This window comes from Myxine glutinosa, chromosome 12, assembly GCF_964187855.1.
Source record: "Myxine glutinosa chromosome 12, kmMyxGlut1.1, whole genome shotgun sequence".
NCBI classification, from domain to species: Eukaryota; Metazoa; Chordata; class Myxini; order Myxiniformes; family Myxinidae; genus Myxine; species Myxine glutinosa.
The window spans coordinates 79,156,965-79,169,881 of NC_136272.1; the positions used below are offsets into that span (position 1 = coordinate 79,156,965).

At 54.5% G+C, this 12,917-nt stretch overlaps 2 protein-coding genes across 2 annotated transcripts in view; one reads left to right on the top strand and one right to left on the bottom strand.

The window, feature by feature from the left end:
• Positions 1 to 12,917, bottom strand: part of LOC144888467 (uncharacterized) — a 790,732-nt gene that overhangs the window by 321,949 nt on the left and 455,866 nt on the right. The gene's annotated exons all lie outside the window — the stretch shown is intronic.
• Positions 1 to 12,917, top strand: part of LOC137437545 (kinesin heavy chain) — a 100,591-nt gene that overhangs the window by 79,838 nt on the left and 7,836 nt on the right. The window contains exons 18-19 of the mRNA XM_078766276.1: positions 3,581 to 3,682; positions 12,753 to 12,813. Of these exons, the coding sequence (XP_078622402.1) occupies positions 3,581 to 3,682; positions 12,753 to 12,813 (163 nt within the window). The remainder of the gene's footprint in view (positions 1 to 3,580; positions 3,683 to 12,752; positions 12,814 to 12,917) is intronic.

The window sequence follows — 12,917 nt, forward strand, 5'->3', positions numbered from 1 at the left end:
TTAGGATCCTAGGATCCTGGGTTTGAATCCCGGTCGATCGCTGAATTAACGCCAGGGGGGTTCACTCAGCCTGTCATCCTTCCGAGGTCGGCTAATTGAGTACCAGTTCACTGGTAATTCCCTGTTTGTCGTTAAAGGCGGCAAAAAGGGTTGGCGTCAGGAAGGGCATCCGGCCGTAAAACATTGCTTCAAAAAGGGGACCGAAAAACAACAACCACGGTCCCCGAAAAAGGCCAACCCCCGCTTGCGGGGAAAAAAATGGCCTCTAAAGGTGGGTTTTTTATTTTATTTTATTTTTTTAGTACCGACCCCTGATGCACTCCCACCTTCACCTCAAACTCACCACTGTTCCCGTTCTTCGTCCTTACAGCTGTGCGTGCTCTTTTGTACATTGCCATCACTACTCTGATCAACCATTCCTCCACTCCTAACTTCCTCAATGCCCATGTCAATACTTCGCGTGGAACCCTATCGAATGCTTTCTCCAGATCAACAAACCCAAGAAACAACTTCTTCCTCTTCTCCATGTACTTCTCCTGCAACTGCCTCACCATAAAGAGCGCGTCTGTCGTTCCTCTTCCTGGCATAAATCCAAACTGCATTTCGTCGATCTTCCCTTCTTCCATATCCTCCTCTCCAACACCCTTTCCAATACCTTCATTCCATGCTCCAATAACTATATCGCTCGGTACGAGCCACACTCCAGAGGGTCACCTTTCCCCTCGTATAGAGGGACGAGGGTACTCAGTTCCCAAACCACTGGAATGCGGCCTTCTTTCACCACCAGATTACAGATCTCTGTCATTCTCTTCACACCCCAACTTCCCGCTGCCTTCAACATATCTCTCACAACTCCCGTCAGCCCTCCCTCTTTTCTACTCTTCATTGCTTTTATCGCTTCCTCAACTTCCTTCTCAGTTATCTTCTCTGCCGGTCCTAAAACTGGGTTACTCTCTATGTTGCCACCCCATTCATTCTCTGTATTCAACAGCATTTCCATATATCTTTTCCATCTTCCTTTAATTTCATCTAGGTCCACAACGATTTGTCACACTTCATCCTTCAAGCAACTCACCCCCATCACATCACACCTCTCTTTCGCTATCTGCTTTGCAATCCTGAATACCGCTCTCTGACCCTCTTCCGAATCCAAGCGTTCTCCGAACATTTTCCGACATGCCTCCTGCGCCTTTGCTACCTCTTTCTTTGCAGCCTTCTTGGCTGCCTTATAACTTTCATGCTCTGCTTTTTATGCTCCCTTACCCTTCGCCTTCTGCCACTCCTTGAATTTCTGCCTCTTCTCGTCAATCCTCTTTCCAACTTCATCATCCCACCACCATGTTTCCGAGTGCCTCGGTGGTCCTTTTGTCCATCCACATACCTCACCAACGGCTCCCAACAGACTATCTTTCATTGACATCCAACCACTTTCAAGCTCAACCACATCATCCTCTACCCTACTCAGCCTCTCTTTTAATGCCTCCCTTACTGTCACCTCTTTCAACCTCCACACCTTCATTCTCGGTTGGTACTTCACCCGCCGAGCTCTCCTCGCACCTTTCACCCTTATGTCGCAGACAACCAAGTGGTGCCGTGAAACAGCCTCCTCCCCCGGGATCACCTTTGTGTCCCGGAGGTGCCCCCTATCTCGCCTACGCACCATCAGGTAGTCAACGGTTGTCGTCGACCCACCTGACGTGTATGTAACAAGCTTATTATCCTCTTTCTGGAACTGAGTGTTACAAATCAGCTCCATCAGCAAACTCCAAAATCCTTTCACTTTCTCCATTTCTCACACCATATCCGTAACCCCCATGAACTCCCTCAAAACCATCCATACTCCTTCCCACATGTCCATTTTGGTCTCCTCCTACCACAACAACTTCCTCATCTTTCACGTTTTCCATCAGCTTCTCTATCGCACACCAGAACTTGTCCTTCTCTTCATCGCTCCGACCAACCTGCGGAGCATATGCCGAGACGACGTTCACCAAGAGCTTTCCAATCATCATTTTCACCATCATCAACCTGTCACTCACTCTAGTCACACTCACCACACTGTCTACAAACTCCTCAGAAAACAGGACACCAACACCATTCACGCCCTCCGGGCACCCTTGCCGCACAAACTTGTATTTCTGTCCCTGCCTATCTTTCACCATTCTCACACCACTTCCCTTCCATCTCGTCTCTTGCACACAACATATGTCCACTCTTCTTCTGACCAATACTTCCACCACTTCTCCTGATCTCCCTGTCATTGTCCCGACATTCCATGTCCCAAACCTCAGAAACCGATCTCCACTTCGGGCTGTACCCTGCCCATATGTAGTTGTAATTGTCATGGTTCTCTTTTTGAGGCAATATTTTTACGGCCGGATGCCCTTCCCGACGCCAACCCTCTTAGTCGCCTCTTACGACACGCAGGGATACGGTGTACCTATTCTTAACCAGGGTACACACTGGGAGATTTTTTGAAGAATAAACCTTTAAAAAGCCACTCCTCCAGAACGGCTGAACAGAACAGATCTAACTTCACACATATGTTCCCCATGCCTTGTGGATACCATGGTGCCCTTGAATAATTCATCCGTCACATGATTTGGTGGCTATATTGGATGGAAGAAAACTCTTTAAAAAATTGTATCTTAAAAATAAATAAATCCTGAACTGCTTCATTGATCGATGTGAAACTTCAAAGTAATGTAGTACTCATAAAGCGACACATGTTTAAAATTTCAACATGATTGGTCTTACGGTCTGGCAGCTAGAAGTTGTTATTGTTTGAAGAAGAAGACACTTTACAATATTATCTTCTCCAGCCATGTGAGTTTTCAATAAATCTTTTAATTATGTACTGTTTGAAGTCAGTGGCATCCTTTCTATTAATTAGGTACGTCTATTAATTATGTACGATGGGAATGTACCTTTTGACACTTTGGACTGCTGAGACCCATTGGACCTTTGAAGAACCTTTAAGACCCCCACAAGACCCTTAAGACCACCAAGCCCTAAAATACCCTGAAGACCCTTAAATACCATGAAGGACCAGAGGACCCCAAGGACCCAAAAAGACCCTGAAGATTCCAAAGACCAAAAAGACCCCGAGGACTGAAAACACCCCAATGACCCAAAGGACCCAAAAGAGCCATAGGACCCTGATGACCCAAAAGACTCCAAAGATGCAAAAGACCCCGGGGACTCAAAAAACCCCGAGGGCAGCCTCATTCAAAAATTTACATTTAAAATACAATACTGAATTCAGTTTTATAAAGAGGACGTCATGTGTCACACATGTCTGATGAAAGTGGGGTTGCACAAAATAATGAAAGACTGTCCAAAAACACCTCAGAAAATACACCATACAAACACGTCCTGGTGAGGGTCTGCAATCTCTGATTGCTCTTTCTTGTTTGTGTTTATAATTAGTACAGGCCAGCATTATTTGGGGTACTGTATATACAGTTCAAATGTGCATGTGCAACAAATATGTTTTGATGTACAGTTCTATGTTGTAGTATGCCGTGATTTGTCATCTGAAAGTTAATGTGTGATGCATTTAAGGTGCGCATGTGTGCAGTTTGAATCAGAAACTGCTACTGGAACAGGAAAAATTGAGAGGGGACTTTGAGAAGCTGCGGAACGAGGAACACGTGAAAAGCCGACGGCTGCAGGAACTCACGTAAGTTGCACTGATTTTTGCTAACTCGCACGCAGATACCGGGGTACACATCCGGTGTGTACCCCGGTTTAGAATAGGTACACCGTATCCCTGCGTGTCGTAAGAGGCGACTAAAAAGGGTTGGCGTCAGGAAGGGCATCCGGCCGTAAAAACATTGCCTCAAAAAGAGAACCATGACAATTACGACTACATATGGGCAGGGTACAGCCCGAAGTACCCCGTGGGGGACCCCACTCCCTCTCGTCAAAACTCAAGGTGGGGAACCCGATCGAAGCAAGGGTGGAAATCATTCCATTTATGACGACGAAACGTCTGACGCCCGACGTGGAGATCGGTTTCTGAGATTTGGGACGTGAAATGTAGGGACAATGACAGGGAGATCGGGAGAAGTGGTGGAAGTATTGGTCAGAAGAAGAGTGGACATGTGTTGTGTGCAGGAGACGAGATGGAAGGGAAGTGGTGTGAGAATGGTGAAGGGTAGGCAGGGACAGAAATACAAGTTTGTGTAGCAAGGGTGCCCAGAGGGCGTGAATGGTGTTGGTGTCCTGTTTTCCGAGGAGTTTGTACACAGTGTGGTGAGTGTGACTAGAGTGAGTGAAAGGTTGATGATGGTGAAAATGATGATTGGAAAGCTCTTGGTGAACATCATCTCGGGATATGCTCCGCAGGTTGGTCGGAGCGATGAAGAGAAGGACAAGTTCTGGTGTGCTATAGAGAAGCTGATGGAAAACGTGAATGATGAGGAAGTTGTTGTGGTAGGAGGAGACCTAAATGGACATGTGGGAAGGAGTATGGACGGTTTTGAGGGAGTTCATGGGGGTTACGGATATGGTGTGAGAAATGGAGAAGGTGAAAGGATTTTGGAGTTTGCTGATGGAGCTGATTTGTTGATTTGTAATACTCAGTTCCAGAAAGAGGATAATAAGCTTGTTACATACACGTCAGGTGCGTCGACGACAACAGTTGACTACCTGCTGGTGCGTAGGCGAGAGAGGGGGCACCTCCGGGACACAAAGGTGATCCCGGGGGAGGAGGCTGTTTCACAGCACCACTTGGTTGTCTGCGACATAAGGGTGAAAGGTGCGAGGAGAGCTTGGCGGGTGAAGTACCAACCGAGAATGAAGGTGTGGAGGTTGAAAGAGGTGACAGTAAGGGAGGCATTAAAAGAGAGGCTGAGTCGGGTAGAGGATGATGTGGTTGAGCTTGAAAGTGGTTGGATGTCAATGAAAGATAGTCTGTTGGGAGCCGTTGGTGAGGTATGTGGATGGACAAAAGGACCACTAAGGCACTCGGAAACATGGTGGTGGGATGACGAAGTTGGAAAGAAGATTGACGAGAAGAGGAAGAAGTTCAAGGAGTGGCAGAAGGCGAAGGGTATGGGGGCAGAAAAGGCAGAGCATGAAAGTTATAAGGCAGCCAAGAAGGCTGCAAAAAAAGAGGTAGCAAAGGCACAGGAGGCATGTCGGAAAATGTTCGGAGAACGCTTGGATTCGGAAGAGGGTCAGAGAGCGGTATTCAAGATTGCAAAGCAGATAGCGAAAGAGAGGTGTGATGTGATGGGGGTGAGTTGCTTGAAGGATGAAGTGGGACAAATCGTTGTGGACCCAGATGGAATTAAAGGAAGATGGAAAAGATATATGGAAATACTGTTGAATGCAGAGAATGAATGGGATGGCAACATAGAGAGTAACCCAGTTTTAGGACCGGCAGAGAAGATAACCGAGAAGGAAGTTGAGGAAGCGATAAAAGCAATGAAGAGTAGAAAAGCGGTCGGGCCGATGGGAGTTGTTGGAGATATGTTGAAGGCAGCGGGAAATTGGGGTGTGAAGAGATTGACAGAGATCTGCAATCTGGTGGTGAAAGAAGGCCGCATTCCAGTGGATTGGGAACTGAGTACCCTCGTCTCTCTATACAAGGGGAAAGGTGACCCTCTGGACTGTGGCTCGTATCGAGCGATAAAGTTATTGGAGCATGGAATGAAGGTATTGGAAAGGGTGTTGGAGAGGAGGATAAGGAAGAAAGTGAAGATTGACGAAATGCAGTTTGGATTTATGCTAGGAAGAGGAACGACAGACGCGCTTTTTATTGTGAGGCAGTTGCAGGAGAAGTATATGGAGAAGAGGAAGAAGTTGTTTCTTGGGTTTGTTGATCTGGAGAAAGCATTCGATGGGGTTCCACGTGAAGTAGTGACATGGGCATTGAGAAAGTCAGGAGTGGAGGAATGGTTGATCAGAGTAGTGATGGCAATGTACAAAAGACCGCGCACAGCTGTAAGGATGAAGGACGGGAACAGTGGTGAGTTTGAGGCGAAGGTGGGAGTGCATCAGGGGTCGGTACTAAGTCCACTACTATTTGTAGCTGTGATGGAGGTGCTGGCTCAGAACGTAAAGGAGGGTTTTCCGTGAGAGTTGTTGTATGCAGATGATCTGGTGTTGATTGCAGAAAGTATGGATGGACTGAAGGAGAAGATGAACAAGTGGAAGGAATGTATGGAGACAAAAGGTCTGAAGGTGAATATCGGAAAAACGAAGGTGATGGCAAGTGGTAAAGCATGTGGTGAAGTGGAAAGAACTGGGAAGTGGCCGTGTGCTGTGTGCAGGAAGGGTGAGGAGTGAATTCCATTCAATGTACAATGTGCGCTGAGTGGGTTCATCAAAAATGTAGTGGTTTGAGAGGGTCATTAACCAGTGTGGCTGCTACATTCAAGTGTAAGGTGTGCACAGAGGGAGATGCAGCTGGAGGAAATGTTGAGTTGGATCTTGGAGATGGCGTGAAGCTGGATGGTGTGAAAACATTTTGCTACCTTGGAGACATGCTGAATGGAGAAGGTGGATCAGACTCGGCAACGGTTGCTCGAGTGAGATGTGCATGGAAGAAGTTTCGGGAACTGAATGGCGTGCTGATGAGGAGGGGAGTGTCATTGAAGCTGAAGGGAAAGGTGTATGCTGTATGTGTGAGAAGTGTTATGATTTATGGGAGCGAGACATGGGTAATGAACGGAGAGCAGCAACGAAGGCTGGAAAGGGTGGAAATGCGAATGGTTCGGTGGATGTGTGGAGTATCGTTGAGAGAGAGGAAGACAAATGATGAATTGCGAAAGATGATGGGAATAGAGCCTGTGATGGATGCTGTGAAGAGAAACAGATTGAGATGGTTTGGTCATGTGTTGAGGAAGGATGAAAGTGACTGGTTGAAAAGAGTGATGGAAATGAATGTAGAAGGAAGTAGAAGATGGGGAAGACCGAGAAAGACTTGGCTGAAGATGGTCGAAGAACAAATGCGGGCAAGGGGGTTAACAAGGGGAGATGCAGAAAATAGGGCAAAATGGAGAACATTGTCATGGGGACCGCAAGGCTAACCCCCACTCTTGCAGGGAAAATGGCCTTAAAATGCCTGTTGTTTGTTGTTGCACGGAGATAGCCTGATACTGGACAGACAGGATGGCCGAGAGGCACGCACACTCGCCTGTATGTTAGCCAACCTGGGTTTGAATCTCGGCCCAGCTACAAACTGTCATTCTGGTGTCTCACAGTCACGGCGAGGTATCAATGTGTGTGCCATGCCTTGAGTGGACGTTATACTGGGTGTCCTCCCTGCTGGCATTAATTAGAAGGTTGTAGCGGTTACCGCTGGATGCACACAATCGCCTTGCACCGGCCAGAACACGGCCAGACGCGCCTCTCCCGGGCATGCCCGGACTCACTGTTCCTGGGCACGCCCGACCCTCCCGGGCACGCCCGGTCTCGTCTTTCCCGGGCATGCCCGCTCTCGCCTTTCCAGGGCTCGCCCAGAGCGTCCGGGCATGCCCGCTATCGCCTTTCCAGGGCTCGCCCAGAGCGTCCGGGCATGCCCGCTCTCGCCTTTCCAGGGCTCGCCCAGAGCGTCCGGGCATGCCCGCTATCGCCTTTTCAGGGCTCGCCCAGAGCGTCCGGGCATGCCCGCTATCGCCTTTCCAGGGCTCGCCCAGAGCGTCCGGGCATGCCCGCTATCGCCTTTCCAGGGCTCGCCCAGAGCGCCCGGGCACGCCCAGCCTCGACTTGCCAGGCCGCAGCCAAACACGCCCGGGCAGGTCCAGACTCACCTTTCCAAGGCTTGCCCTTGACACCCGGGCATGCCCGTTATAGCTTTTGCCGGGCAAACTTCCCGACATAAATGTGTATATATATTGCTGCCCGATAAACGGGCTTGTCAGAATACCTGAGCTGTTTTGTTTCAATAAAGCAACTCGGACGAATTCCGTCTTTGGTCGCGTCAATTCTTTCGACTCGCGTTGGAGCGCAGTTCCTTCATTGGTGACCTACTGACATGGATACGGCAGTGACGCTTAAACTGCCTACCTTCTGGGAGGCTCACGCGGCTGTTTGGTTCGCTCAGGCGGACTCTCAGTTCGCCCTGCGAGGCATCACCGCGGACGACACCCGCTTCCACCATGTTGTGGCGGCGCTCGGTTCCGCCATCGCGGCCCGCGCCTTGAGCCTCCTCGAGCACCCGCCGGCTGCTGACAAATACGACGCGCTGAAGACACTCCTCCTCGACGCTTTCGCCCTCTCACCGGCAGCACGCGCACGGCGCCTGCTCGCTCTGCCCGAGCTCGGCGACACGCGCCCGTCAGAGCGCATGGACTATATGCTCTCGTTGCTCGGTGAGCACTCTCCGGATTTTCTGTTCCGCGAGCTGTTCCTTCGCCAGCTGCCTCACCCGGTACGCCTCGCCCTGGCTGGCACGTTGATCACGGATTCCCGCGCCCTCGCCAGGGAAGCCGATAAGATCTCCTCGGCGGGCCAGCACATCGGCGCGGTTACCTGGAGCCCGCCGCCGTCCGAGGCGACGCCCGAGCGCCCTGCGCGGTTGGAGGCCGAACTGCCGGTGCAACTGGCGGCCGCCACGCCGCACCGCCCACTTCCAACACGACGGCCGGGGCCTCCACCTGACCGGGCGTGGTGTTATTACCACGCCAGGTTCGGACACAAGGCTCGGACGTGCCGGCCCCCGTGCACTTTCGGCAGGTCGGGAAACGGCCGGGCCGGCGTTCATTCCCAGCCATGAGCGCCGGCCACTCGGGCAACTTGCTGTTTATTCGGGACAAAGCGTCTGGGCGGCGTTTCCTGTGTGACACCGGCGCCCAACTGAGCGTCATACCCGCCTCCGAGCAGGACAGGCGGGACGCCGTTTGCGGCCCCTCTTTGGTCGCTGCTAATGGCTCGGCCATACGCACTTTCGGCCCACGCGTCGTCACCCTCTGCTTCGGCAGCCAGCGTTTTCAATGGACTTTTGTGACCGCCTGCGTCCCCATGGCTTTGCTGGGCGCCGACTTCCTCTGCGCGCACGGGCTGCTGGTCGACGTCAAACGTCGTCGCCTTGTCAACGCCGAGACCTTCAGCTCCCTGGCGTGCACGATGAGCAGCTCCGCGCCGACCGAACTGGCGTGCGCCCTCCCGGCAGCGAACGAGTTCGCTCGCCTGCTCGCGGAATTCCCGGCCCTCACGCGGCTGACGTTTTCGGCCGTCACGGTGCGGCACGGGATTGAGCACCACATACCCACTACGGGCCCGCCGGTCTACGCCAGGGCCCGCCGCCTCGACCCGGCCAAGCTCGCCGTGGCGAAGGCCGAGTTCGACGCGTTGGAGCACCTCGGCATCGTGCGGCGCTCCGATAGCGCGTGGGCCTCGCCACTGCACATCGTGCCAAAGCCAGGGGGTGGATGGCGCCCGTGTGGCGACTACCGCCGTCTCAACGACGCTACCACCCCCGACAGGTACCCGATCCCGCATATTCAGGACTTTTCCGCCCGTTTGGCGGGACGGGTCATCTTTTCGAAAATTGACCTGATACGGGGCTACCACCAGGTACCTGTCCGGGCGGCCGACGTCCCGAAGACGGCCGTCATCACGCCGTTCGGCCTGTTCGAATTTTTGCGGATGCCGTTTGGCCTCAAGAACGCGGCCCAGGCGTTCCAGCGCTTGATGGACGGCGTGCTGCGCGACCTGCCGTTTCTTTTCGTCTATCTGGACGATATCCTCGTCGCCAGCACGTCCCGCGCCGAGCACCTCCTCCACCTCCGAACACTGTTCGGTCGCCTCAGCGAGCACGGCTTAATTGTCAACCCGGTCAAATGCCACTTCGGCGCGACGACCGTTGACTTTTTGGGCCACCGCATCACCAAGACCGGGGCCGTGCCGCTGCCGACCAAGGTCGAGGCCATCACCACGTTCCCGCGTCCCCGTTCCATCAAGGCCCTCCAAGAGTTCCTCGGCATGGTGAATTTTTATCACCGATTCGTGCCCCGCGCTGCTCAGCTCATGCGGCCCCTTTACGAGGCCCTCCGGGGCAAGCCGGCCAAGCATGACATTGTTTGGTCCGCGGCCATGGACGCGGCCTTCGCCAGCGCCAAACGGGCCCTCGCCGACGCAACGCTGCTGGCTCACCCGGTGCTCAACGCGCCCATCGCCCTCACTACGGACGCCTCCAACTACGCGGTGGGCGCCGTCCATGAGCAATGGGTGGACGGGGTTTGGCAGCCACTCGCTTTTTTCAGCCGGCAACTCCGGCCGAACGAGTTAAACTACAGCACGTTCGACCGCGAGCTGCTCGGGCTATTCCTGGCCGTTCGCCATTTCCGACACCTCCTGGAGGGCCGCCCGTTCACGGCTTTCGTCGACCACAAGCCGTTGGTCTACGCAATGGCTAAGGTCACGGAGCCGTGGTCGGCCCGCCAGCAGCGCCACCTCTCCGCCGTGTCGGAGTTCACCACGGACATCCGGCACGTCGCCGGCAAAAACAACGCCGTGGCCGACTGTCTTTCTCGGGCCAGCGCGAACGCGGTCCACCTCGGCGTGGACTTCGCGCTCATGGCGGCCGACCAGACCACCGACGCCTCGGTGCAGGCACTCTGTGCGGCGGACACGGGCCTCCGCCTGGCCGACATTCCCTTCGCGGGCACCGTCCTGCTCTGCGACGTCTCCCAGGGCCAGCCTCGCCCCATCGTGCCCGTTTCCTGGCAGCGCCGCATCTTCGCCTCCATCCACGGCCTTTCTCACCCGGGCCGGAAAGCTTCTCAGAAGCTGGTGTCGGCGCGTTTCGTCTGGCACGGCCTTCGACGAAACATCCGCGACTGGGCCAATGCCTGCACGGCCTGCCAGCGGGTCAAGGTCCACCGCCACACCCAGGCCCCGCTGGCACCTTTCTCCGTGCCTGAACGGCGTTTCGACCACGTCCACGTGGACCTGGTGGGTCCCCTGCCCCCCTCGCGGGGGTTCACCCACCTGCTCACCATGGTGGACAGGACCACCAGGTGGCCGGAGGCCGTGCCCCTCGCCTCCACCACCACCGCCGACGTGGCGCAGGCGTTCATCGCCACCTGGGTCGCGCGCTTCGGCGCACCAGCGGACATCTCGTCCGACCGCGGCCCACAGTTCACGTCTGAGCTTTGGGGCGTGGTCGCCCGTTCGTTGGGGGTCACGCTGCACCGCACCACGGCCTACCACCCCCAAGCCAACGGGTTGTGCGAGTGGTTTCACCGCTCCATGAAGGCCGCACTCATGGCCGGCCTTCAGGACGACGGTTGGGCCGACCGGCTGCCGTGGGTCCTTTTGGGCCTTCGCACGGCCCCCAAGGAAGACCTCCAGGCGTCCGCCGCCGAGCTCGTCTACGGCCAGCCGCTCCGCGTCCCGGGCGAATTCGTGCCTGACGCTACCAGTCCCTGGTCCGCCGCTCGCCAGCGCTCGGACCTCCAGGAGGCCGCCCGACGATTTGCCCCCGTGCCGACGTCCCGCCACGGTGGCCCCCAGTCCTACGTCCCCCCGGCGCTTCGCACAGCGGAGTACGTCTTTGTGCGTCATGACGCGCACCGGGGGCCACTCCAGCCGCCGTACGACGGGCCCTTCCGGGTCCTGCGACGGGGCGACAAGTCTTTCATCGTCGACTTCGGCGGCCGGCCGGACCGGATTTCTGTGGACCGCCTCAAACCGGCGCACTTGGACGTCGACCGACCACCACGGTTGGCCCTTCCTCCGCGGCGAGGCCGCCCCCCGTCCACAGTTCCCCCCGCTCGACCACCCACCACCACGTCGGACCCCTCCCCACGACCCTCCAGGGGTCGCTTCGGCCGGGTCATCCGGACCCCCCTTAAATTGACCCTGCCGGTGCAGGTCGATTCTGGAGGGGCGTGTGTAGCGGTTACCGCTGGATGCACACAATCGCCTTGCACCGGCCAGAACACGGCCAGACGCGCCTCTCCCGGGCATGCCCGGACTCACTGTTCCCGGGCACGCCCGACCCTCCCGGGCACGCCCGGTCTCGTCTTTCCCGGGCACGCCCGCTCTCGCCTTTTCAGGGCTCGCCCAGAGCGTCCGGGCATGCCCGCTATCGCCTTTCCAGGGCTCGCCCAGAGCGTCCGGGCATGCCCGCTATCGCCTTTCCAGGGCTCGCCCAGAGCGCCCGGGCACGCCCAGCCTCGACTTGCCAGGCCGCAGCCAAACACGCCCGGGCAGGTCCAGACTCGCCTTTCCAAGGCTCGCCCTTGACACCCGGGCATGCCCGGTATAGCTTTTGCCGGGCAAACTTCCCGACATAAATGTGTATATATATTGCTGCCCGATAAACGGGCTTGTCAGAATACCTGAGCTGTTTTGTTTCAATAAAGCAACTCGGACGAATTCCGTCTTTGGTCGCGTCAATTCTTTCGACTCGCGTTGGAGCGCAGTTCCTTCAAGGTGGACGTTAAAGATCCCACGGGTTCCTTCGCGAAGAGTAGGCGAGCTATCGCCGGTACCATGAACAAATTACAAATTTCTGAACTAACCTACAGCAGGTGTTGCATCACGGCACAGCTGCACCCTCAGCCAATGATGTTACACTGCAGAATTGTGCTGTATACGAAATAAAAAGAAGCTTGATACAAAGGTGACTTGTATTAATTCCACACATCATGTCGGTGCAGATATGTGTTGTTTGTGCAACACGAGTAAATTACGATGGCTTCACAAGCTTTCGAGGCTAATTATGACTTCAATGCATTCCCTATTTTGGTTGTACGTGGTAACATGAGAGTCCTGTATTCAATTTTTTGCAGTACTCTCCAAGATAGGCGAGAACAAGCAAGACAAGATCTCAAGGGGTTGGAAGAGACCGTGGTACGTGACTACAATGGTTCCAATATTGTAAGGTACATAATGACTGTAAAGGATCTGCTGATGACATCATTGGAGAATTAAATGATTCACAGCAGTAAGTACTT